Genomic DNA, 25,412 nt, shown 5'->3' with positions numbered 1-25,412 from the left:
AGTTGAGGAATATCAGTGCAGCAGCTGTCAAGACACTTGCTAGCTCTCACACACTACTGACAGGCCTGACCTTCTTTACAAAAGTGAGAAGGTTAGCAATCATACTTGGTCTCCACATTGTATAACAGGTTTCAAGAAAGATCTTATTTTTCCAAGGAAAGGCACTTAAATCAACTTCTCACAAAATAAAAACAACCAAAAAAGAAAAAAAATCATTACAGTAAGTTTTACCTTAGAAGTTTTTGAAATCCTTAGGTTCAGTTCAGGGGAGCAAGACTGAACCTTGATACATGAAGGGCCAAGGTAAGGCTGTATTTGTGGGGAGCAAATTATAATCTCTATGTGGACAAAAACCAGTGAAATCTGAAACAAGACCTTCTTTTTAACAATAGGCAAAAGTATCATTGGGATTTTTTAAAGTCTCACCAGTTTTTATGGGATGAAATTCACAGGATATCTGCAAAAGTTTTTGGTTAATTCTTAATCATGTGTAGAGTTCAATTGTCAGCAGGCCAGCCTAGGGTATTGGTTTTACCAACTACAAGGACATTTTAGGTCACTTTGAGGAAATTTCTCCTCTGTCCAAGCATAAAACATATTAGCAGCAAAGGGTTGTTAAATGGAGGGAAAGATGTTTTCTTGTAGTGGGACCCATGGAGCCAAGAAAAATGCCTTGGCACTTGACAGATCAGCAGGCTGTGATAAGATTCCTTTCATCAGTTGAGATTTGAATAAGGCATTCCACTGATGAACCTTGATGTAGGCCCAAGTATTAGACTTTCAAATAGGAAACCATTTCTCCAAGTCAACTATTACAGGGCTGTTGCACCAGTGCGTAGAATGTTTGGAGGCAGAAGTCATCAGAGCTTTGTATATTGTCTAACACTCTATTCTGTAGGACTGGATGTTTTCTCAGTGTGGGTGGCCACTGGGGAGTAATCAGTCTCATAAACATTTCATATCATGAAATATTCCTAGGAAAAACTCCAGTTCTGTGTTTGCTTTAGGCCTCCTGTTATGAGAGTTAGAAACAGCCTGAGTGGCCACGATTGCCTTGTTCAGGCATAGATCATGCTGAGCTTAACATTTTAGAATTGCATTTTGATATTTCACTCCCCCTGCTGAATGTAGATGATGCGGGCAGCGAAAGTGTTGATAAATTAGTGGGTCTTTGCCAGTTTGTTTCACCAAATATGATCCCCAATTGCTACAGGGACTTAGCAAATTTAGAAATAGTGTTTTAAAACGATTTAAATTGTAAAGAGACTCATATCAGCCCTTGCAAATGAACATATTGGAAAGGTACACACAATCACTAATTTTCGTGTGAATATTTCACGATGATATTTACCAAAGGTTTTCCCCCACAAGAAAAAGATCTTGTCTCCCTGTCTTAATAACTTCTTCCACATTGTGATAACAGGGTAGCTCTTAAAATATGTTGAACACATGGGAGGGGGAATGTTGGACATGCATTTACTGCCTAATTGTACCCGGAATCCTGTCTTAGTTTGCCTGTACTCTGCTGTTGTGGTTACAAGCAAGGTGAGGGAGCAATCATTGGTTCCACCAAACAGCCACCTGAAGAATGCCAAAATGGTATAAATGCAAAACACCCCTTAGATCCTCAAAGGTTTTGAGTTAGGACTAACATTCTAGAAAGAGAGCATCTAAAATGGTTGCTAGAAGAAACTGACTAGTTGCCAAATATAAACAGAAGGTACTTGAGAATGTCAGATATCCACTCTAATATCAAATAGAGTCACAATCTTGGCTCTATTATTAAGTAGAATAGAATACTTTATAATATAGGTAGAGTGCATATGGTCCAGTAGAAATGTTTGCTTTTCCAGGCTTGAAGAACTTGCAGTTTATTACACTTGTTTACAGTCCTTAAGAGCCCAAAGCATAATGAGCCATGATAAACATGCACAGACTTTGGCAAAGTGAGAGTATACGCTTTGAAACTGAAAGTTCTGCCATCTGCATAGGTGATACAGCAGGCAGAGACTTGAAAACTGAACTGCCAATCCTCTCTTCTCTCTCACAGAAATCTTTCATTCATCAGATTTAATAAACCTTCATATGTATATTTATACAGCTTCATAATCACCCCAAATAAGGTTTAAATGAAGTATCATTTAAACATTTAAGCCCTAACTTTTAAAATGCATATAATATGGGACATAAGACAATTCATTGATTTGGGGGAATTATTTGATCTATAAGGGAACTGTAAGATTTTGCTACTATAATTTGAGTAATATGAACAAGAAATGGTAACAGAGTATTGTTAAGAAAGTAATTTATTTTCTGTCTTTGAAGTTTAATTTCTGTATATGCATTTATCTAAGCACACATAACTAATTCTTAAAATGTTACATTACTCTGAGCCTCCAAAATCAATGAGTAGGTTTAGAAAATATATTTGACATTCAGTTCAGTTCAGTCGCTCAGTCGTGTCCGACTCTTTGCGACCCCATGAATCGCAGCACGCCAGGCCTCCCTATCCATCACCAACTCCCGGAGTTCACTCAAAATCACGTCCATCAAGTCAGTGATGCCATCCAGCCATCTCATCCTCTGTCGTCCCCTTCTCCTCCTGCCCCCAGTCCCTCCCAGCATCAGAGTCTTTTCCAATGAGTCAACTCTTCGCATGAGGTGGCCAAAGTACTGGAGTTTCAGCTTTAGCATCATTCCTTCCAAAGAAATCCCAGGGCTGATCTCTTTCAGAATGGACTGGTTGGATCTTCTTGCAGTCCAAGGGACTCTCAAAAGTCTTCTCCAGCACCACAGTTCAAAAGCATCAATTCTTCGGTGCTCAGCCTTCTTCACAGTCCAACTCTCACATCCATACATGACCACAGGAAAAACCATAGCCTTGACTAGACGAACCTTTGTTGGCAAAGTAATATCTCTGCTTTTGAATATGCTATCTAGGTTGGTCATAACTTTCCTTCCAAGGAGTAAGCATCTTTTAATTTCATGGCTGCAGTCACCATCTGTAGTGATTTTGGAGCACAAAAAAATAAAGTCTGACACTGTTTCCATTGTTTCCCCATCTATTTCTCATGAAGTGATGGGACCAGATGCCATGATCTTCGTTTTCTGAATGTTGAGCTTTAAGGCAACTTTTTCACTCTCCACTTTCAATTTCATCAAGAGGCTTTTTAGTTCCTCTTCACTTTCTGCCATAAGGGTGGTGTCATCTGCATATCTGAGGTGATTGATATTTCTCCTGACAATCTTGATTCCAGCTTGTGCTTCTTCCAGCCCAGAGTTTCTCATGATGTATTCTGCATATAAGTTAAATAAGCAGGGTGACAATATACAGCCTTGACGTACTCCTTTTCCTATTCGGAACCAGTCTGTTGTTCCATGTCCAGTTCTAACTGTTGCTTCCTGACCTGCATACAGATTTCTCAAGAGGCAGGTCAGATGGTCTGGTATTCCCATCTCTTTCAGAATTTTCCACAGTTTATTGTGATTAACACAGTCAAAGGCTTTGGCATAGTCAATAAAGCAGAAATAGATGTTTTTCTGGAACTCTTGCTTTTTTGATGATCCAGCGGATGTTGGCAATTTGGTCTCTGGTTCCTCTGCCTTTTTTAAAACCAGCTTGAACATCTGGAAGTTCACGGTTCGTGTATTGCTGAAGCCTGGCTTGGAGAATTTTGAGCATTACTTTACTGGCATGTGAGATGAGTGCAATTGTGCGGTAGTTTGAGCATTCTTTGACATTGTCTTTCTTTGGGATTGGAATGAAAACTGACCTTTTCCAGTCCTGTGGCCACTGCTGAGTTTTCCAAATTTGCTGGCATATTGAGTGCAGCACTTTCACAGCATCATCTTTCAGGATTTGAAAGAGCTCAACTGGAATTCCATCACCTCCACTAGCTCTGTTCGTAGTGATGCTTTCTAAGGCCCACTTGACTTCACATTCCAGGATGTCTGGCTCTAGGTGAGTGATCACACCATCGTGATTATTTGGGTCATGAAGATCTTTTTTGTACAGTTCTTCTGTGTATTCTTGCCACCTCTTCTTAGTATCTTCTGCTTCTGTTAGGTCCATACCATGTCTGTCCTTTATTGAGTGCATGAAATATTCTGTGCATGAAATCTGTGCATGAAATATTCCTTTGGTATGTCTAATTTTCTTGAAGAGATCTCTAGTCTTTCCCATTCTGTTGTTTTCCTCTATTTTTTGCATTGATTGCTGAGGAAGGCTTTCTTATCTCTCCTTGCTATTCTTTGGAACTCTGCATTCAGATGTTTATATCTTTCCTTTTCTCCTTTGCTTTTCGCTTCTCTTCTTTTCACAGCTATTTGTAAGGCCTCCCCAGACAGCCATTTTGCTTTTTTGCATTTCTTTTCCATGGGGATGGTCTTGCTCCCTGTCTCCTGTACAATGTCACGAACCTCCGTCCATAGTTCATCAGGTACTCTATCAGATCTAGTCCCTTAAATCTATTTCTTACTTCCACTGTATAATCATAAGGGATTTGATTTAGGTCATACCTGATGATAGTATAATCACTGTTGGTAACTACGAATTTAGCAAAACAGTTTTATATCTCAAAGCTTGACCCAGATATCATGATGTTTATAATATTATCTGATTCCAAGATTTATAAAATTATAATTTATAAAGATGTCATTTATTTAACTCATTTAAATTATACACACAGATTTACATTTATATTCTTTTAAATATTAGCATAATAATTTGATCTATAAGAGAACTGTAAGAGATTTAAGTTCTTTAATTTAGATTTATTGTTAAAGAGATGGAAAACCTTGTGTGATCTAAAAAACCATGTGTGCATTTTTATTTCTCACTTTCGTAAAATCAGGGAGAAGTCCCATAGACATTTTAAGTCTCAAATTTTGGACCAAATTAACTTATCCCATGATTTATCTTGTTTGTGGTGCAGACGGTAAAGCGTCTGTCTACAATGCGGGAGACCTGGGTTCAATCCCTGGGTCGGGAAGATTCCCTGGAGAAGGAAATGGCAACCCAGTCCAATATTCTTGCTAGAAAATCCCATGCTCGGAGGAGCCTGGTGCAGGCTACTGTCCACGGGGTCGCAAAGAGTCGGACATGACTGAGCGACTTCACTTTCTTTCACTTTAGAACAGGCCCATGAAGCCTATCCCACTAACGGAAAGGCCCTTTCTCTTGTGAGCATCATTTCCCTGGCACCTGTGGTACATTCAGCCCCTATGTGGATAACAGACAACTTCTGCAACCATTCTGCTTTGGCAACAACTCCATTCTGCTGTATCTCAATTTCTAGTTCATATCAGAAAACTCATCTCATACTCAGCAACAAAAAGAAATAACCTGCAAATAAAACACGCATTTTTAGAAAAGATAAATACACTCATACAGCTGTTCTGAGCTCCCCAAGAGTTCATGCTCTAGGACAGCAGGTCCTCCTCACCGAGGAATGGTGGCTTTCTTGGGTGATGCCTTTTGAGTGGCAGTTTTCTTACCGTAATCCTGTAGCACAGGACAGCTTAACTCCACTGGGTCTCAACTCATGAATGAAGCTGTAGCAGCTTCCATCAGATAAAATTCGACCCTGACCACCTCTTGAACTGAGATAACTTATTCTAGGAGTGTAGATTCCTTCCTGTCAGTCCCATTGCCTAAGGACCATTTTATGGACCAGTGTCCCATGACAACTCATAAGAGCCACAGACAGCAATCAATAAGAACAACAAAAAAATAAAAATTATAATGTGTCTACTTTAAAGAGGCTTTGGAAGTTTTCAGCCAAGGGCCTCATTTTAGTGGCAACATTAAGAGACTGGTTCTCCAGCAAGACCTAAAAGTAAGTTAGTGCATCTTCTCTGTTTTGCTGGTTCATTATTTAGGGGTTAAGTATGGAGTCAGAAACCTCAGCTCTCACCTTCCCTTTGAGTCACTGGTGATTGAGTCACTGGTGATTGATATTACATATTAATAATAAGACAGGGCCTTCAAACTCTAGAAAAAGATTATACATTTTTATTATCGTAATGTGAGATGAGAATACTGATAAATCTTTTTTCTGATTTAACAAAATTCTTTCAATATTTGTAACATTTAGGAATTCCAAAATATCAATTTGAGTATTGAAAGAAAGACGTTATTATACAGGGCAATCAAAATTACAGACTTAAAAGCACTTAAAGGTTGATCTCACAAGACATAGCAACAATCGGTAAGGTTCAGGTACCCTATAAGATTCCCTTGTTATGATAAAACAATAAAACACAGCAAAAATGTTCTTACAAAATATTTTCTGATTTATGATACCATCTACTTTTCTTTGCAGATGCAAGGGAATGAGGGATCATTTTCTTTTTATGAGGCTGATATTTCATTCATCAAGCATTAGGAGGTCCATAGCTTAAATTCTATTAATTGGCACAAAGAAAAGAGATTGAGAAACTCAAACTTATAATATGGAAAAGATAAGAGCGAAATAGATTATGAACAAAGGGACTCTGGGTCATGTACTGTTTATATCTCCAGTCAGAAGCATTTTTTAACGTTTCAGTGCCACTTCTATTTCTTGATTCATAAATGAGCTGCATTTTGTCTCATGTCCAGCAAGTTATAGTGCCTGCTTTTAATTGGTAATTATTAGTTATTACTCTTCAGGGTTCCCGCTCATATGTATGCTTGATCAAATTCAACAGGATTACAGCATTTAAAATACCCTATGTAAAGCAATACATTTAGTATACCTCTGTCATATAATTTCCAGTATGTTCATTTAATCTAGGATTACAAGGGCTAGATATTCTACCTTTTGAACTCTTCTAAAACTTTCTATCATGGCAAGACACATGATTCCAGAAATTATTTATACTTAATTCTTTAAATTTAATTTTTAATCAGTGTGTACTGCTAGTTTTTTGGTTTTGTTTTCTTAAACTCACCTTTCTCACTGTATAAGATCTTAATTTTGATTCATTGCACCATTGGCTAGTACAATTTTAAACTAATGTTTTCATGCAGTGTGTGTGAATGATACATTTGCCAACTTCCTTTATATACTTGGATTGCCTTCATAGATGAATTACAGCATATCTGGGTCTCAGGCCTCCACTCTCTTCTGCACACTTTGACTTAGCTATATTACTTTCTAACATCTAGGTTTCTAAAGAGAAGTCTGAGAATAATCTGCCACTTCAGCTGTACCTTCCCAGACTTTCTCACTCGTGTTCTCAGAATTTTTTAAAATTAGCTTTACATTTTGTTACTTTTGACCCTGATGCTAGGAAAGATTGAAGGCAGGAGGCGAAGGGGATCACAGAGGACCAGATGGTTGGATGGCATCACTGACTCAATGGACATGAGTTTGAGCAAGCTCCAGGAGTTGGTGATGGACAGGCAAGGCTGGCATGCTTTAGTCCATGGGGTTTGCAAAGAGTTGGTCACAACTGAGCAACTGAACTGAACTTTTGAACTGCTGGAAACCTTTGTTTTTTCCCTGTCAGAAATGATTTCTTTAAATTTTTTAAAATGACTTCAGGGCTCACTCTCTTGCATGTGCTGTCTCTGTGTCTCTTTTTTAAGAGCATCTGATAGTCTTGAGAGTCCCTTGGACTGCAAGGAGATCAACCATTCTAAAGGAGATCAGTCCTGGGTGTTCATTGGAAGGACTGATGCTAAAGCTGAAACTCCAGTACTTTGGCCACCTCATGTGAAGAGCTGACTCATTGGAAAAGACCCTGATGCTGGGAGGGATTGAGGGCAGGAGGAGGAGGGGACGACAGAGAATGAGATGGCTGGATGGCATCACCAACTCGATGGACATGAGTCTGAGTGAACTCCGGGAGTTGGTGATGGACAGGGAGACCTGGCGTGCTGTGATTCATAGGGTCGCAAAGAGTCAGACATGACTGAGCAACTGAACTGAACTGATAGTCAATGGCTGTAGCTTTCTTCCTATATAATTCTTACTTTTGTCCTCTTAATCTTTTATCCTCTCCTACTAGGGGAGTTTCTTAGATTTATTTATGTTGATTTTTCTCTGTTGTGTCAAATACAGATTTCAGTTCTCTGTTTTTGTTTTTCCTTCATTTTTGTTTTTTTGGTTGATTGAACCCATGTGAAGCATTCTCACTTCTGATGTGCTATTCTTGTTTCACAGAGTCTGCATTGTCCTATACATTTAAAATGTAAAAGAAGCCTTTCTAAACATTTTCTTCTGTTTCCTAGTTTTGTTTTTTATATGTGTCCTTATTTTCTGTCCCTTGGTATAATGTATCTTTTTCTGTTAAGCTTTAATATTTTATCCACAGATCCCATAATACTGGAATATCTTTTCTGTCTGGAACAGCTCTATCTATACCTAGTTTATAAGATTTCCCTTGTTTCCCTAACTGCCTGGTTGGCTGCTGATATAATATCTTTTTGCATTAATCTACTCAGGATCCCATAATAAAATACCCAAAATAGCACAGACTGGCAAGCTTAGAAAACACAAATTTATTTATTACAGTTCTGGAAGCTGGAAGGTCAAGATCAAATGCTGGCAGTGTTGGTTTCTGGTGAGGCCTCTCTCCCTTGCTTATAGGTGGCTGCCTTCTTGTTTTGTCTTCACATGGCCTTTTTGGGCATGTACTCACTCCTGGTGTCTCTTCCTCCTCTTATGAGGACACCAGTTCTATTGAATTAGGGAGTCTACTCCTATGACCTCATTAACCTTAATTACCTCCTTAGAGGTCCCATCTCCAAATACTGTCATCCTGGATAGGGAACATACAAATTTGGGGAGTGCAATTCAGTCCATAACAACTTTTCAGAACAAACTAAGGTTTTTCAGCTTTAGGTCATGTTCTAGGTCATCCACTAAGGACTAATTCTGGACTGAGGAGGGAGCTGCTCCTGTTCCTACCGCTCTGTACCCTGATTTTGATGTAGAGATCCAATTCTCAAGGGACTCAAGTTGATAAGTCCTTGATTAAAGGGAATAAGTAGAACAAGTACAAGTTCCAGGAATGTTACTGCCTGACTCTGCTTACAAATAGCTGATATTACTCTCAGCCATGTTTAAAGCCCAAGTTGTATGTAAATACGAGTCTCTAAAAATAAGTGCTCTACATGCACTTCTTACTTTCTTGTTGTTTCCCTTCCTCTTTTAAGAAATACTTAATTTTATTTCTAATTTACTTCTTATTTTCACTGTTAAGGACAGGGTTACTCAGAAAACACAGGTTGGCTGCCATGAATAAATGAAATCTTGACAGTAGTTTATGGTTGCTTCAGCTTTCGCCCCTGGTTTCCTGCCCATCTCAGTTCTGTTTCAGAAGTCAAAGTGTGCAAGGAGGATAAGGAGGATACGGCCATCCTTCCGTCTACCTTCTTCATGTTGTTGTTAAAAGAAATTCCTCCCAGATAAAAAAACAGATTATTATTTAAAAATACTCTTTTGAATGCTTTCATACATATTTTGTAAGGAATTGGGGAGGTAGGGATGGGAGAGACAAGCTTCCTCCCCTCCCCTTCCTAACTGTCTGTCAGAGCCCTGTGCTTCAGATGAATCACTCTCATTCTGTGTAGGGAAGCTGGGTTTTCAGAACAGGTCCCAAAGACCGGGAAACCACACCCTGTGGCTGAGTGAGTTGGGGTTATAATTCTTCTCTGAGGAGTGGTCATTTCTATTTTTCTGTATCGTTTTCCAGCTTGGAATCCTGCGACCTAACTACGGTTTGTTGTCTGAATATCTCTAAGGCTCTCGTGAGAAGCCAGAGCCTGTTATCTCTGAATCTGTCAACTAATAATCTATTGGATGATGGAGTGAAGCTGTTGTGCGAGGGCTTAATGCATCCAAAGTGTAACCTGGAGAAACTGTCGTGAGTCTTTCTGTACTGTTTTCTACAGAGACATTTTGTTCAGTTTTTTTTTGTAACTTATAATTATGAACTGAGTGGGGAAACTGGGTCTTGACATTAATCGGCTCATTTGTCAATCCTGGATGACTTCCTCCTTCTACCTCCTTCCCCCTTTCACTTGACTTTTAGACGTTTCTTTTGTTTATGATAGAGGTCTTATTTTCATTCTTTTCCAGGCTCTTCTCTGTCCTCTTATATTTTGTTTCACCATACCTTGTCCATGGCTGCAATGAAATTCATGATTTAAGTAGGTTTGATGAGGTTGCTTCTATAGTAGAGATTTAGGGGTTGTTGGTACCAGCTAACTTCCCTCTAAAAGGGGAGAGAAGCATGCACTTTGGGACTTGACTGACCCCTCTTCATCTGTGTTTCTGCTTCAGCTTAGAAAGCTGTGGCCTCACAGTAGCTTGTTGTGAGGATCTGTCTTTGGTTCTCATCAGCAACAAAAGGCTGACACATTTATGCTTGGCGGACAACATGTTGGGAGATGGTGGAGTAAAGTTTATGAGCGAGGCCTTGAAACATCCACAGTGCATTCTACAGAGCCTAGTGTAAGTGTCTACTAGTTTTTAAAATATATATATATTTATTGTTATTTACTTGGCCATGCTGGGTCTTAGTTGTGGCATTCGGGATCTTCGATCCTCATTGCAGTGTGTGAACTCTTAGTTGCAGCTTGTGGGATCTAGTTCCCTGACCAGGGATCAAACCCAGGCTCCCTGTGTTGGCAGTGCAGAGTCGTAGCCCGTGGACCACTAGGGAAGTCCTAGTGTCTACTAGTTTTCATCATTCCCATGTAATAACATTTTGAAATATATTTAAACTAGGAAAATATTACGGACATGTTATGTCCCTTGCTTTTTCCCTGTTGTCTACAATGATGAGGATGATGAAGATGATGATATTAATAATTGCCATTTATGGTGACCCTACTCTGTGCTGGGCCCTGTGCAAAATTTGTTTAACCTGCACAGAAGTACCCGTTGGTGTCAAATTGGTCACCTGAGTTCTAAGTGCCTCACTGAATAGGTGAGGATTGTGAGGCTTAGAAAGGTTATGCAACTTGCATAATGCTTACAAGAAAATGATGTATTTAATTAAAGTCCACCCATCCAACTCCATATTCTGGATTCCAAACAGTTAAATATGTATCACTACCATTAAACAAAGACAGTATTCCACGGTGTGGCTGGGTTATGATGTGACTATACTGTTCATTGCTGTTAGGTAATGTGAGAAGTATGTGAGTTCTTGTTGCTGCATAGGATGAGAGAAGACAACACCAAAACAATGATTTTATTTGATTTTTGGTCAGCTCACAAGGCACCCACTTATTGAGCTTTTTCACCTTTCCAATTTGCTTCAAATGCTGAATGACCATAGAATGGTCGACATTGAGTTCTTGGGCAAATTCTCACATAGTTGTAAGAGGATCAGCTTCGATGATTGCCAGCCACTGCGTTCCTCATCTTCAAGGCTCTTGTCGCCTTTGCACCAACTTCTTGAACCAACACTGCACTGTACATTCATTAGCAATTCCTGGGCCAAACATGTTGTTGATGTTGTGAGTTGTCTCTACTGCTTTATGATCCATTTTGAACTTAAATAAGAAAATTGCTTGAATTTGCTTTTTGTCTAACATCAATTCCATAGTCTAAAATAAATATAAAATAACCAGCAATTAATAAGTCATTAGCAAAAAAACATAAAGTGAGAAATGTGCATTAAAATGATGTATAACATAATCACATTTAAGAATCTATTCTGATATCAAATGGCAAATTTCAACACTGCAAAACCCACAATTACTTTTGCATCAACCTATACAAGATTCTTTATCAATATTAATTAGTTGAAAATAACTTTAAAAATGATTTGTGTTGAACATCTTTTCAAATTTTTTGGTTTCTACTATTCTGGAAATTTCCTCTTCCTAGGCTTAGCTTTCCCCTGATTTTTTTTTTTGTTATATCTATTATGGTTATTAATGTCACATATACATTATCACTATTATTTTTATATATTATAAATAACTTACCTGTTGTATTTCTAACTTTCTTTATGGTTATTTTTAGAATATAGAAGTTTAAAGCTTTCGTGATGTTGAATTATCTTCCCCTTCATGACTTAAGAATTGTTTAATACATTAAAAAAAACCCCACTTCTGTCATCTTTTTCATACTCATGTCTTGTGAAAGTCAGCCTGCCAGGCTCCTCTGTCCATGGAATTCTCCAGGCCAGAATGCTGGAGTGGGTAGCCATTCTCTTCTCCGGGGGATCTTCCCAACCCAAGGATCGAACATAGGTCTCCCACATTGCAGGCGGATTCTTTACCATTTGAGCCACCATGGCTTAATTTTTAACATTTATTCCAAATTAATTTTGTCATAAGATTTAAATTTACTTTGCCTTACATATTAGGGGACATTAAATGTCCCCTACATAAAGTAAAGGACATTAAATGTCCCTAAATCATTTATGGCATAATGTATCTTTTCCCTTCTGATTGAAAATGCCACATTTAATATGTACAGAAAGTCCTCATTTAATTATGATTCCTCCCTTTCTACTCCATTTGCCTGCTCCTCTGCTCCACAGAGCTACTTCTGTAATAGGATACTATATTTATGTACAAGATAGGGAAGTTAGCATGGTCTTTTTAGTAAGAAAAATTCTGAAGAACAAGAATCCAGTTTGAAGCCAAATTTGGCACAAACTTCAGGATCCCAAGTGAGACAGCCAAAGAGGCAATGAGGAAGGGGAGGGTATTTGATCTGAGATAGATGGAGGGTTGGCGAGAAAGATAGGGGATTAGAAACCTCTTCAAAGATGTATAAATCTAAGTAGTAGAGCGGTGATTCCATCTTTCCTCACATTGTCCTTCCCGCAGGCTGAGGCGCTGCCATTTCACTTCACTCAGCAGTGAATCTCTCTCTGCCTCTCTCCTGCACAACAAGAGCCTGATGCACCTGGATCTGGGGTCAAACTGCCTGCAAGATGATGGAGTAAAGCTTCTGTGTGATGCCTTTCGGCATCCAAGTTGCAGTCTTCAAGACCTGGAGTAGGTGTTCTGTGACCTTATTTTTGTGTAGCTTTAAGTACAGTGAGGGCAGGGAAGATGGAAAAAGAAAGTCTGAGAGCAGAGTACCTGTCAGAGAAGAATACACAGCCAATTCTCTCTCATTCTGCATGAGAAAAGCTGGAGGAGTCTATTTATCAGATTTTTGTTAAACAATTATTACAGTAATTACAGTCAGCTTCTCTCATTCCCTCGGTTAAGGAGGGTCAGAGACATCAGGTTGATCTGCGTGTAGCCATTTCATTTTTGCCTTGGTTGTGCTTCAGGGAGTCTGTTGTGTGTCTTCTACCCAAATCCAGGAAGCTGAATTGTGCTTTACTAGTTTTTCTTTCTTAAACTTGGGTTTATACTTAGGTCAACTTTGAAAGGAACTGGGAATGAAGTTTTCAAGAATATCCAAGAATCCAATCATTCTTGAGCAGCAACCATTTTTAATTCCATTATAGCCTGTCTTACTCTGGGAGTGGGTACACAAACATTTGCGTTATATGTGTATGTATAATTGGGATTACATGACTTTGAGGTTTCCTTTTTACATGATCGTATTTCAGATAAATGTATTTCATTTAAATACTTACATATAATTATTTATTTTAATGGCTACATAATACTTAGTATTTCATTAGGTAAATATTGTGGCTCAAGTGAAGCAAGATAAGAGATGTCACTTAGAAATCTCACTTTCCCACTAGGGCCTCCCATGGGACTAGTAGCCTGGGTGAGTCATTAAGGGTCTAAGCCCAACACTGTTTTCCTAGAACTATAAACTGAAGATCAATGGTATACCTAGAAGTGTTTGGCCAGATTGGATTGACTTACGATAACCAAATTTTCAAATGAGTTTAATAGTTGATTGTCATTTCTATAAACCCTGAGGTGACTGAACTCTTGGATTCAATAAGTACCTGTACTTCCTGTGAGAAAATGTATATGATATGGGTTACGATGTGATTTTCTGGTTTCTTTGATTATTATTCACCTGGAAGGCAGAAATTTACTTCATGGAGTTTATCATTAAATCCAGTGCCTTCATTTCAGCTACAGAGATATAATTTCTATGTGGCCTATGCACACAAGATGTTTGCTTAGCCTGCTTTTTTCTCCTAAGCATTGCTGTAAACACATAGACAAATTTGTGCTTCCTTAGCCACTTTCAAAGCCTCTGCAGGCATGCCTATTCTCTCAACCAATCTTAACAACAGATATGAGCTAGATGCTCAGAGGACTAAAGGCTTTCTCTAAGGTTATGCTCTTGTCCTAAGGAATTTACAAAGTGCTGACAGCAGGGAAATAAATATAAAGCCAATTATAATAGATTCCATATGTTGTTATAAGGATGTGGCCAAAGTCCCAAGGAGCAAGGAATGGGACAAAGGAAACTTATTTAATTTAGGCTTGAAAGATAAAGAGGATTTTGTTATGTGCAGATATTCTAGGCAGAGAGAAAAGATGGAGAATGCAGATAGATGTGATATATTTAGGGTAGGTTAAATGGATGTGTATGGTTGGAAAATAGGGTGGGGACAAAATATGGAAAGAGAAAGAAAGGCCAGATTGTGAATGCTCTTGAATGTCCAAAGGACTTGAAGGAAGTACCTTTTTGTATGTAGCTTGCTTCTTTCTTCTTTGGAAACAGTACTTTTAGATTCCTTAACCACATTTTAATTTGAAAAATATATTGGAAACTGAAGACATAGAGATCTGTGGATTCCTCAGGGAAGTTATATCCGATCCTTTTTTTTTTTTTTGGCAGAGGTAGAAATAAGTGTTTATACCCTTGACTTGGGAAGCTTACTAGAAAACAGCCTATTTGTGGGAGAAAGCAGTTTTACCTGTTGGTTTTTTCTTGCTTACTAAGCAATCCCATCTGTTTTTAGTGGTTTAACATTAGACCTTCCCGTGTGCATCCTAGGTTATAGATAGAAAAGGCTTAGGGAAAAAAAGGCTCCCCTGGGCGTGCCTTCCAGGAATAAACTAATAAAGCCTCACAACTGAAAATCTCACTTCTCTTTTTTATTTCTCACAGATTGATGGGCTGTGTTCTCACTAGTGCATGCTGCCTGGATCTGGCTTCTGCTATTTTGAACAACCCAAACTTGCAGAGCCTGGACCTCGGGAACAATGACTTGCAGGATGATGGAGTGAAATTTCTGTTTGAGGCTTTGAGACATCCAAACTGCAATATTCAGAGGCTTGGGTGAGTTTGGTTTTCCTTAGGAAAATGATACCTATTTGGTGGCTTGTATACCTAGAAGAAATTTAGATATGCAGAGAGGATGAAAAATTAATGGGGCTAGAAGGTAAATTATTCTCAAAAATGAAAATCTGAATTTCATATATATAAATTGGTGTATTACATGTTATTAGTATAGAAGCCACACTTCACATTTCTTTGTGTCCCCCTTAGTGCTTTGGACACGGTATGCTGCTAAGTCGCTTCAGTCGTGTGTGACCCCAAAGACAGCAGCCCACAAGGCTCCCCCATCCCTGGGATTCTCCAGGCATATATTAAGTAAATAGTGCTAATTTAAGTCTTCTATGTTCTATTATCCTTCAGATATTCCATCTGTCCTTGAATTAATTTTTCTTAGTAACTCAAAGGTTTTACTAATCATTTTCTACCTGGAAAAAGGCTGTCTGTGGTCTCAAGGAGCTTGTAATCTAACAAAATCTCATCCTATATTCTGAGTACTTTTTATGTTGAATAATGTTTAAATTTTTATTTTCTTTAAATCTTGAACGGATTGCTATTGGCTAGTATATTTTTACTTACACAGCATGAATTATTGACCTCTGGGTCAAGAAATTTGCTCTACGTGTGGAAACTAGACACTATGATATATCTTCCTGGCTCTTCTAAGAAAGTGTTGCTTTTTCTATGTTTCCATTGACAATTTACAAATACACACACACATACAAATACATATAAATTATATATATATATTTCACAATAATTATGATATTACTTCTGGGTCTGACTTTTGATTTTATTCTGCCTGTTTTAGCCAGTCACTGTTTACTGCATCCTGCCAGGAGAGTGGGGTCCTATCAGAGACAGAGGACTTGATTACTCAGAGGATAGCCACATAAGCATAGGGCATGTTTGTTGGCAGTCTCCCTTGCGTCCCAGATCCCACAGGGTCGATGTGGAGGACTCGATGGATGCCTGCGCAGGCAGGTGTTGCATTCCAGGAGAGGAGCGTTGAGTTTGGGGGACCCATCATTTCATAGTAAGCAGGGAGCAAGCCTGCCCTTTGTCCTGGAGGGAGACATTTCTTCATCCCTCCAGGTTGCTCACTGCACACACATCCCAGGAAACGATCAGGTAAAGTGTTGTCAGGACCTTGCATTTTTGTCAGTAAAACATGTAGGAGGGTGACATAGCCATAGAAGAATGTCTCCCAACAATTTCCAACAATTTTTCTACACAACAGAAAAAGTTTTCTACAGAAGTCTTGGCTTCTGGTGAATTTTCGCACAGATATGCCACTCCTCTGGCCACTCTGATTAGTCAGACCAACAAAGGCTGGGCCCAAATTTGTTCAGTTTGCCTCTATGCCATTTAAGGTCACTATCAACTGGACTCCCAAGCACAGGATGAGGCCAATTTGCAGTATTGATTTAAAACATGCCCCAGGGCCCTGGGCTTTGCCAGCTGAGTAACAATAAAAGGAACAATGTATCCAATTTTTTATTATAATTCAAGAAAGGGAATTTAGAATGACTGCTGCTCCTGGTCTCATTGGCAATAAATAAAGGAGGCAAAAGATGGGCCAGAAGCAATGCTTTCACCATTAAAGAGCCATTCAGTGGTCTGCACTCCCCGCATGCAAACATGTAACCTGAAGGTGCACAGGTGGCTCCAGTGTGGGGTCTGTTGTTATATTCGATTTGGGTCACCATTGCCTTGCTTTGGTTGTATCGGGCAGGCACTGCCACTGAGGAGTTACAACTGCTTTGTTTGCCATATGTGGCATAATCCAGGCTGTTCCAGCATTAAGAGAATCTTAGTGAATTTGCATCAGACAGATTGAAACAAGTTTATACCAGTCGCCCTGTGAAAGGGATCTTACATTTGGGATCTGCCTTTGACGGCCACAGGCATAACAGAATAGTTGAGGATCTGCCGTGTCCATATGAGATTTTCTGTTTTCATAGCACGTAGACAGGCATGACAACTGGGCAGTGGGTCCAGGTGCCAGCTGCTGCTTGACTCAAGCAAACCACGTAATTATTTGTCAGGTGGCGGTGTTGCATCCAGGGTGACAGAGAACCGTGGTGGTTCTTCCCACTTCCTGAACCTCTCAGGTTCTAAGGTGTTCCTTCCCCAGGTATTAGTGTTAGTCTTCCTCCCAGTCATGAACTCAGTGTGCCCCATCCCAGTGTCTATAACTTCACTTTTTCTCTAATCATCCCCCACCAGCACCAGGCCTTCAGTCCAGAGGGATCAGGCAGGAGAGGAACAAAAGAAATCTTACAGTATTTATAGAAACCCGTATATCTCACATCTTGGCTTGTTGGGGAGTTGTCCAGCATTGTACTCAACCAAACGATTGTTATTTTCACGAGCTATGGCCTTGTCAGTCCAAAAGAGAATCCAGGTATCTGATCTAAATTAAGTTTGAATCCCAAAGTCCTTTTTTGACTGACCTGCCACCTGGAGGGTGTACCAGTCAGGGTCGCCTGGAGTTGCTTTAAGGGCGAGAAAAGCATCATGACCAAGAATGACCAGAATACAATCCTGAAACTTCAAAATAGTTTTTTATAGAAGCTGCCATCCCTTTCATCCTAATCATTACCCAAGAGGTAGCCCAAGAGAGATGAGCATTTCAGGGGATTGTCACATTTAGTGACTAAACTGCCCCTCTAAGGAATGTAGACTAGGAGTTAGTGAGGGATATTGAGTCAGTAATCTTTCTTATTTAATTTTGAGGGGAAGTCCAGAGATATTTTATTTTTTTTGCATGTCTGAAAATATCTTAGTTTTCTGTGAACTTGAATGAACACATTTGGTTTTTTCATAATATTTTGGTTATCCTCTTAGAGTTCTGAAGAGTCCACTGCCTGCTAGCATTGAATCTGGTTGTAGAAAAGTCTGAAATCAGTTGGTTCTTCCCCTTTAATATCCTTACTGTTCTAAAAAAAAAAAATGGGGGAGGGGGACTATATGTCCTTCGAATTTTTCCTTTGGCCTTTGTTGGATTTTCTTTAATAATATTTTTCTGGGGAAACGGTGTGCCATTAAGAATGTAGATTGTGCTTTTTTTTTTTTGGTAGGCTTTCCTATCTTTATCTATTTGACTTAATCTTTTTTCCGGATTACTAATTATGCTTATGTTGGATCTGTTTTGTTTTTCTGTAATTATGGATAATTCTTTATCTATATTCTTTAATCTTTTAAAACTCACTCTTCTTTTGCTGGATCTTTCTAACTCATGCTACATATTCCTAAGTGTATTTTTAGCAGTTGTGACTTATTTTAATGTGGGCTTCATTCTATAATTTTTTTCTTCTGTTACTTTTAAGCTCTGCCAAATCATATTTTTAAAATTTTATTTATAAAATAAAATATACAGAAAAGTAAATAAAACTAATGTTTTTTAAAAAGGATATATGTAACAATCATGGTCAGGTTCACATATTGAATTTTCCCAGTAAACTAAACTCCTCTCAGTTACCCCTCCCAAATCACAACAACAACTCTCCTGTTCAAGAAGTAAACATTGTCTTGACTTTTATAGCAGTAATTTGTGTTTTCCTCTGTAGATTTATATAATATATGTAATCATAAACAATATATTTGAATTTTGCTTGATTTTGAACTTCTATACAGGGAATCATACTTTATTCTTTTGTGTAATGATTTTTTTTTTTTTTTGCTTAATGTTATGATTGTAAGAGTCATCTAGTTGTTTCATGCATCTGTTTTTACTCATTTTTATTGCTATGAAAGATTCCAATGAATGACCGTACTACCAACTATTGCTAACCTGAAACAAATAGACTGCCAGATATTTCTCTGGCAAAAATGGATTTGTTCAGGATCTGCAGAGAATTGTAATTTGGGCTGTGCAACCATGATGAGCCATGTGCAAGTCTCCACATGGCAGGGAAAGGAGACCGTTTTTACGGGGAGGAAAAGGAAGCTGGAGGGCTACAGCAAACTAGGAGTCTGGCTTTTCACTGGCTGAGTCCTTACCAGGAAAGAAGTTCTTGTTGGGCTGCGCTGTCTTTGCAGGGTGTGAGAGCTCCCCCTTCTGGTCTCCCAACTCTATTTAATTGAGGTTTGTGTTTATCATAGGTTTCTTCTGTACTGTGCTGGGCTTAATTGCTCAGTCTATTTTGTTGGTGGACTTTTGGATTGTTTTCTTTAATGATTAACGCTGCTATGAGTATTTTAAAACATGAATTGTAAGATATGTGTTTACACATTTATCTCCACTAAATAATGTCCGACTCTTTGCGACCCCATGGACTGTAGCCCGCCAGGGTCCTCTGTCCATGGGATTCTCCAGGCAAGAATACTGGAATGGGTTGCCATTTCCTTCTCCACAGGATCTTCCTGACCTAGGGATCTAACTCGGGTCTCCTGCATTGCCAGAGGAGTTCAAAGGCTACCCACTCCAGTATTCTGGCCTGGAGAATTCCATGGACTGTATAGTCCATGGGGTCTTAGCGTCAGACATGACTAAGCGACTTTCAATTTCACTTTCTTTACCACTAGCACCATCTGGGAAGCCCATTTTAATACACGGATTGTAAGACAGGTGTGTACACATTTATCTACAGTAAATAATTAGGAGTGGAATTATTATATTATCGGGAATATCTCCAAGGATTACACCCATTATGCTACCACAGGCAGCGTGTAAGAGTTCTTGTTACTCTATTCTTGTCAATTTTGTCAAACCTAATTTTTAAAATTTTAGCCAATCAAGTATGGTTTTAGCATAAGACTGTGTAGAACTAGAATTATTTCTTCCTTGAACTTGGCAGAAATTTCTGGTGAACTTCTGGCAAGTGATGTTAGCCATTTCATCTGAAATTTAAAACTTACTGGTGAGGGTCTGATATTATCTGCTTAATTTCTAAGTCATATTTAGTGTTTAGATAGCCATGTTTCATTAATTACTATATTTTTCTATTTTTTGTTAATTTTGCCATTATTTTTTATTTGGATGTTTATCTCATAAATATTTCCTTCTTTTCCAATAGACTTCATTAAGTCATTAAGTTCAAAATTTATATTATATGTGATATTTTTACTTTTGAGTTTAAAATATTTATGATTTTTTTGTTCAACATATGGATTATTCTAAAGTGTACTACTTCATTTTCAAACATAAGAAGGGTTTCTTATTATCTTCTTATATTTAACCTCTGGCACTGTAGTCTGAGAATATACTGTACATGATTTCAGTGTTTAAAAAGTTGTTGACACTTGTTTCATGGCCCTTATATAGTCAGCTTTTAATGTGTGTTCCATAGTGCACTTGGAAAGATTATGAAGAGTTGTGAGTTGCAGTATTTTGTATCGGTTAAGATTGTTAGTTCCATTGTTTAAATCATTTGGTATTTTTAATGATTTTTTCCAGATAATTCTATTATTGTGAAAAATGTTAAAATCTCTGCTATAGTTACAGATCTGTGTATTTAACTTCGTAGTTCTGTTTTTATTTTCTGTATTTGAGACTTTTATTAGTGACCACACATTTAGAATGATTATTTCCTGATGAATTCTTGATAGTGTTTTATATCTCATAATGCTTTTATTCTTATAATGCTTTTATGTCTTATGTCTTATATGCTTTTACTATAAGGTTTGTTTTGTGTGATATTTAGGTACCTTGTGTCATAATTATTGGGACTGTTGCCCCACCACATTTAATGTGTGTTTCATGTAGACAGTAACTGAAAAACATTATATACCCAGCACCTATATAGGCATTCAAATGTTGAATAGCTAGATGAACAGAAGGTGAAAATTAAAATTAGTTGGTAGAGGGTGATCATCAGTTCCAGAAGGTTGAGTTTAACATACTTCATCAGTTCATGGTATTATATATATTTTTTCTTTTTCTTTTACAAATTTTGTATTGAAGTATAGTTGATTTACAGTGTTAATTTCTGCAGTATAGCAAAATGACTCAGTTATACACATTTATGTATTTCTTTTTATATTCTTTTCCATTATAGTTTATCCCAGAATATTGAATATAGTTCCCTGTGCTATAGAGTGGGACCTTGTTTATCCATTCTGTATGTAGTAATTTGTATCTAGCAACCCCCAACTCCCAGTGCATCCCCTCCGCACAGCTTCCCCTGTGGTAACCACAAGTCTGTTCTCTGTCTGTGAGTCTGTTTCATAGATAGGTTCATTTGTGCCATATTTTAGATTCTGCATATAAGTGATACCAGAAAGTGTCCTCTTTGACTTACTTCACTTAGTATGATAATCTCTGGGTCCATCTGTGTTGCTGCAAATGGCATTATTTCATTCTCTCTTATGACTGAGTAGTATTCCATTGTGTATATATACCACCTCTTCTTTATCCATTCATCTGTTGGTGGACATCTAGGTTACTTCCATGGCTTGACTATTGTAAAAAGCGCTATTATGAATAAAGGGGTACATGTATCTTTTCAAATTATAATTTTGTCTGTATATATGGCTGGGAGCAGGATTGCTAGATCATATGGTAATTCTATTTTTAGTTTTCTGAGGAACCTCTCTACTCTTTTCCATAGTGGCTGTACCAATTTACATTCCCACCAACAAGGTAGGAGGGTTCTCTTTTCTTCACACTCTCTCCAGCATCTATTATTTGTAGAGTTTTAAATGATGGCCATTCTTCTGTTGTCAGGTGGTACCTCCTTGTAGTTTTGATTTGCATTTCTCTAACAATTAGCCATGTTGAGTATCTTTTCAGGTGCCTGTTGGCCATCTGTATGTCTTTGGAGAAACGTCCATTTAGGTCTCCTGCCATTTTTTGATTGGGTTGTCTTGTTGTTGAGTTGTATGAGCTATCCGTATATTTTGGAGATTAAGTCCTTGTTGGTCACATCATGTGCAAATATTTTCTCCCATTCTGTAGCTTGTCTTTATATATATACATACATATATATATATACACACATATACATACATACATACATACATACACACACACACACACACACACATATATATATAGTTTCCTTTGCTGTGTAAGAGCTTGTAAGTTTAAGTCCCATTTATTTTTATTTCTATTGACTGAAGAGGTTGACCAAAAAAACATTGGTACAATTTATGTCAAAGAACATTTTGTTTATGATCTCTTCTAGGAATTTTATGGTGTCTTGTCTTATATTCAAGTTTTTAAGCCATTTGATGTTTATCTTTGAGTATAGTGTGAGGGTGTGTTCTAATCTCATTGATTTACATGCAGCTGTCCAACTATCCCAGCATCACTTGCTGAAGAGACCATTTTTTTTTCTTATTTTGTATTTTTGCCTCCTTTGTTGAAGATTAATTGACTCTAGGTGTGTGGATTTATTTCTGGGTTCTCTATTCTGTTCAATTGATCCAGTTCGTGGTATTTTATTATCCTTGTTTTATGCAAGGGCCCTGGTTGGTTGATTAGTTGGTTAATTTATCTCCATTAACTATGTCTCCTTTCCATTTATAGGCAGTTTACCTAGTTTTTTTGAAATATGCCATAGAATTGTATTACCTTATAGAAGATGTAATGTTTTGGGGCTTCCCTGGTGTTTTTAGGTGTATACATTTTTTTGCATAACTGGCATGGTGCCATTTATTTACCTTACCCATTTTCCATAATTTCTTTAATATACACATGACATTTTTAAAAATATTAAAAAATTCTTTTTCATTATGGTTTATCACAGGATATTGAATATAGTTTTCTGTGCTATACAGTAGGTCCTTGTTGTTTATCCATTCAATATATAATAGTTTGCATCTGCTAGTCCCAAATTCCAAATCCAACCCTTCCCCACCTCCACTCCTCCTTGGCAACCGCAAGATTGTTCTCTATGTCTGGAGTCTGTTTTATAGATAAGTTCATTTGTATCATATTTTAGATTCCACTTATAAGTGATATCATATGGTGTTTGTCTGACTTCACAGTATGATAATCTCTAGGTCCATCCGTATTGTTGCAAATGGCATTATTTCATTCCTTTTATGGCCGAATAATATTCCATTGTATATATGTACCACATCTTGTTTATCCATTCCTCTGTCCATGGACATTTAGTTTGTTTCCCTGTGTTGTATACTTGGACTTTAACACTCAATATCATATTTCTAAAATCTACTTACGTTGCTGTGTTTTTAATTCTAAGCATTCAGTTGCTTCAGTTTTCCTTGGTGTGCTTCCACATTTTATTTATTCCTGGACCATAATTATGAACCTGTAATTCATGATTAAGGAAGGGATATATTCAACCCCAAAATATCTAGAAATAATGAATATTATATACCTTGATTTTACCCTATTTGTGCTCATTTTTTGAACTTCTGGAGTTACCCTACACTCCCAGATCACAGATCGCTTGTGTGCATGCTCTCTATCATGAGATAAAGTTCATTTATCTTTAGTCTCTCTTCCCTGCAGGTTGGAACACTGTGGTTTGACTTCTCTCTGTTGTCAGGATCTCTCTTCTACTCTTAGCAGCAACCAAGGCCTGATAAAAATAAGCCTGACACTGAATACCTTACAGTGTGAAGAAATTATGAAGTTAAGTGAAGTCTTGAGGTCTACTGAATGTAAACTACAGGTTCTAGGGTAAGTCTTCATTGGCTTCTCAGGGGAGAAGTTTCCTGGAATGAGGCATTTGGGGAGCCATTCATTAACGGCAAGCCTCAGCATCAACCTGATTGTGAATCCTTGGGTATTTTGCAGGCCCTTATTTGTTTTTCTCACATAGAAGAGTGAATTTCAAGAGGTGCAGTGTAGCATAGTAATTAAGAGCCGAGAATTCTAGAGCCAGACTATCTGAGTTTGAACTTTGGGCCTGCCACTTACTAGATATTTGAACTTGTACTAGTCCCCAGATTCTCTGTGTTTTGGTTTTCTTTGTCTGTAAAATTGATGAAATGACAATATTTACTCATAGGGTTACTGTGAGCATGGATCACCTGAGTCCATACAGGCGGTGTTTAGAACAGTGACTAGCATATAATAAACAGTGTATGTGTTGGCTGTTTTCATAATCATGAATAGAGCTATTTTGCTTGAATAGGAAAAGTCTCTTGACGGATCCTTTAAAAATCTTAATCTATCTTCCCTTTACCTTTTGTAGTCTATTTTCCTTCAACTTCTATGTCTCTCTCTTTTTCCTTACCTGCTGCCCAGCCATGTTAATATTCTCTAACAGGTTTTTTCTTTCCCTGAAATAAATTCTCCAGAGAAAGTAAAGGGCTATGGGAAAATTGAGAGGTGTTTTTGTGGCAAGAAGAGGTGTTCCCTTGTCTTCTCAGGTTGTGCAAAGAGGCACTTGATGAGGAAACACAGAAGCTGCTGGAAGCTGTGGCGAGTAGCAATCTACGCCTAGCTGTTAAGCAGGACTGTAATGATCATGAGGAAGAAGATGGTTCCTGGTGGCGGTGTTTCTGATTTGAAGAACCTGATGTCCTTCAACGAAGTAAAATGAAGGCCTCAGAGTGACAAGGTGGGGTGGGAGGCTCTTAGCTTTAGGTACTCCATGCCCAGACATATAGCATGTGATGTCTGTCAGATATGGGTTAGTCACTGCTCTGTAAAATGTCTGTTCTACTTCACGTGGGAGTTAAGAGGCTATAATAAAATGGAAAACATAAAGCTCTGTGGAACATACAACATGGTTTGAGTTGAATACAAAGTTTAAGGATTCAGATGTGAGAAGCCTGGAAATGAGACTGGAGAATGGGCCAGGGAAGATTATGTTAAAACCCCTTATTTTCCTTTCTCTCCATTCCTGTTGCTGTGGCTCTCTTCACAGCCTCACCATCTGTGGCACATTTTATTGAATGCTCCGCTGTGTGTTCTTGGGACCATTCGGGGCAAAATCACTTGGTGTTTTCTTAAAATGCAGATTTCTGAGCTCCATACCAGATTTATTGAATTAAATTACTGGGTGAGGTTCCCAACCACTGGCATGTTTAATAACTTCCCAGACAATTCTTTGGTACATTACTCTTTAAGAATCACAAGTCTCAATAGAAATGGGAGTTGCCTTTTCATTGTGAAGATAAATGAAGATATAAAGATTATTGGAGTTTCTAGAGCTAAAAACAGATTCCTTCCTTTGGCAGAAACATGGTATACTAAAGTTTTCAGTGAGAGAATGTCTTGTCATGCAATTTATTGCCAAATAACAAACCATCCAAAAACACAGTGGGTTAAAACAGTAACCACTTTGTTATATCTCATGACTGGATGAATTAGAATCCAGA

The 25,412-nt window shown here is 38.0% G+C and overlaps 1 protein-coding gene across 1 annotated transcript in view; it reads left to right on the top strand.

The window, feature by feature from the left end:
• NLRP14 (NLR family pyrin domain containing 14) overlaps positions 1 to 25,193 on the top strand; it is a 38,624-nt gene extending 13,431 nt beyond the window's left edge. The window contains 6 exon segments of the mRNA XM_024975633.2: positions 9,685 to 9,855; positions 10,275 to 10,445; positions 12,785 to 12,955; positions 15,000 to 15,170; positions 23,593 to 23,763; positions 24,459 to 25,193. Of these exon segments, the coding sequence (XP_024831401.1) occupies positions 9,685 to 9,855; positions 10,275 to 10,445; positions 12,785 to 12,955; positions 15,000 to 15,170; positions 23,593 to 23,763; positions 24,459 to 24,594 (991 nt within the window). The 3' untranslated portion in view covers positions 24,595 to 25,193.
• The last annotated feature ends 219 nt before the right edge of the window (positions 25,194 to 25,412 follow it).

This window comes from Bos taurus, chromosome 15 (genome assembly GCF_002263795.3).
Source record: "Bos taurus isolate L1 Dominette 01449 registration number 42190680 breed Hereford chromosome 15, ARS-UCD2.0, whole genome shotgun sequence".
NCBI lineage: Eukaryota > Metazoa > Chordata > Mammalia > Artiodactyla > Bovidae > Bos > Bos taurus.
Note: the sequence above shows the minus strand (reverse complement) of the source record. Positions and strands in the feature narration are given on the sequence as shown.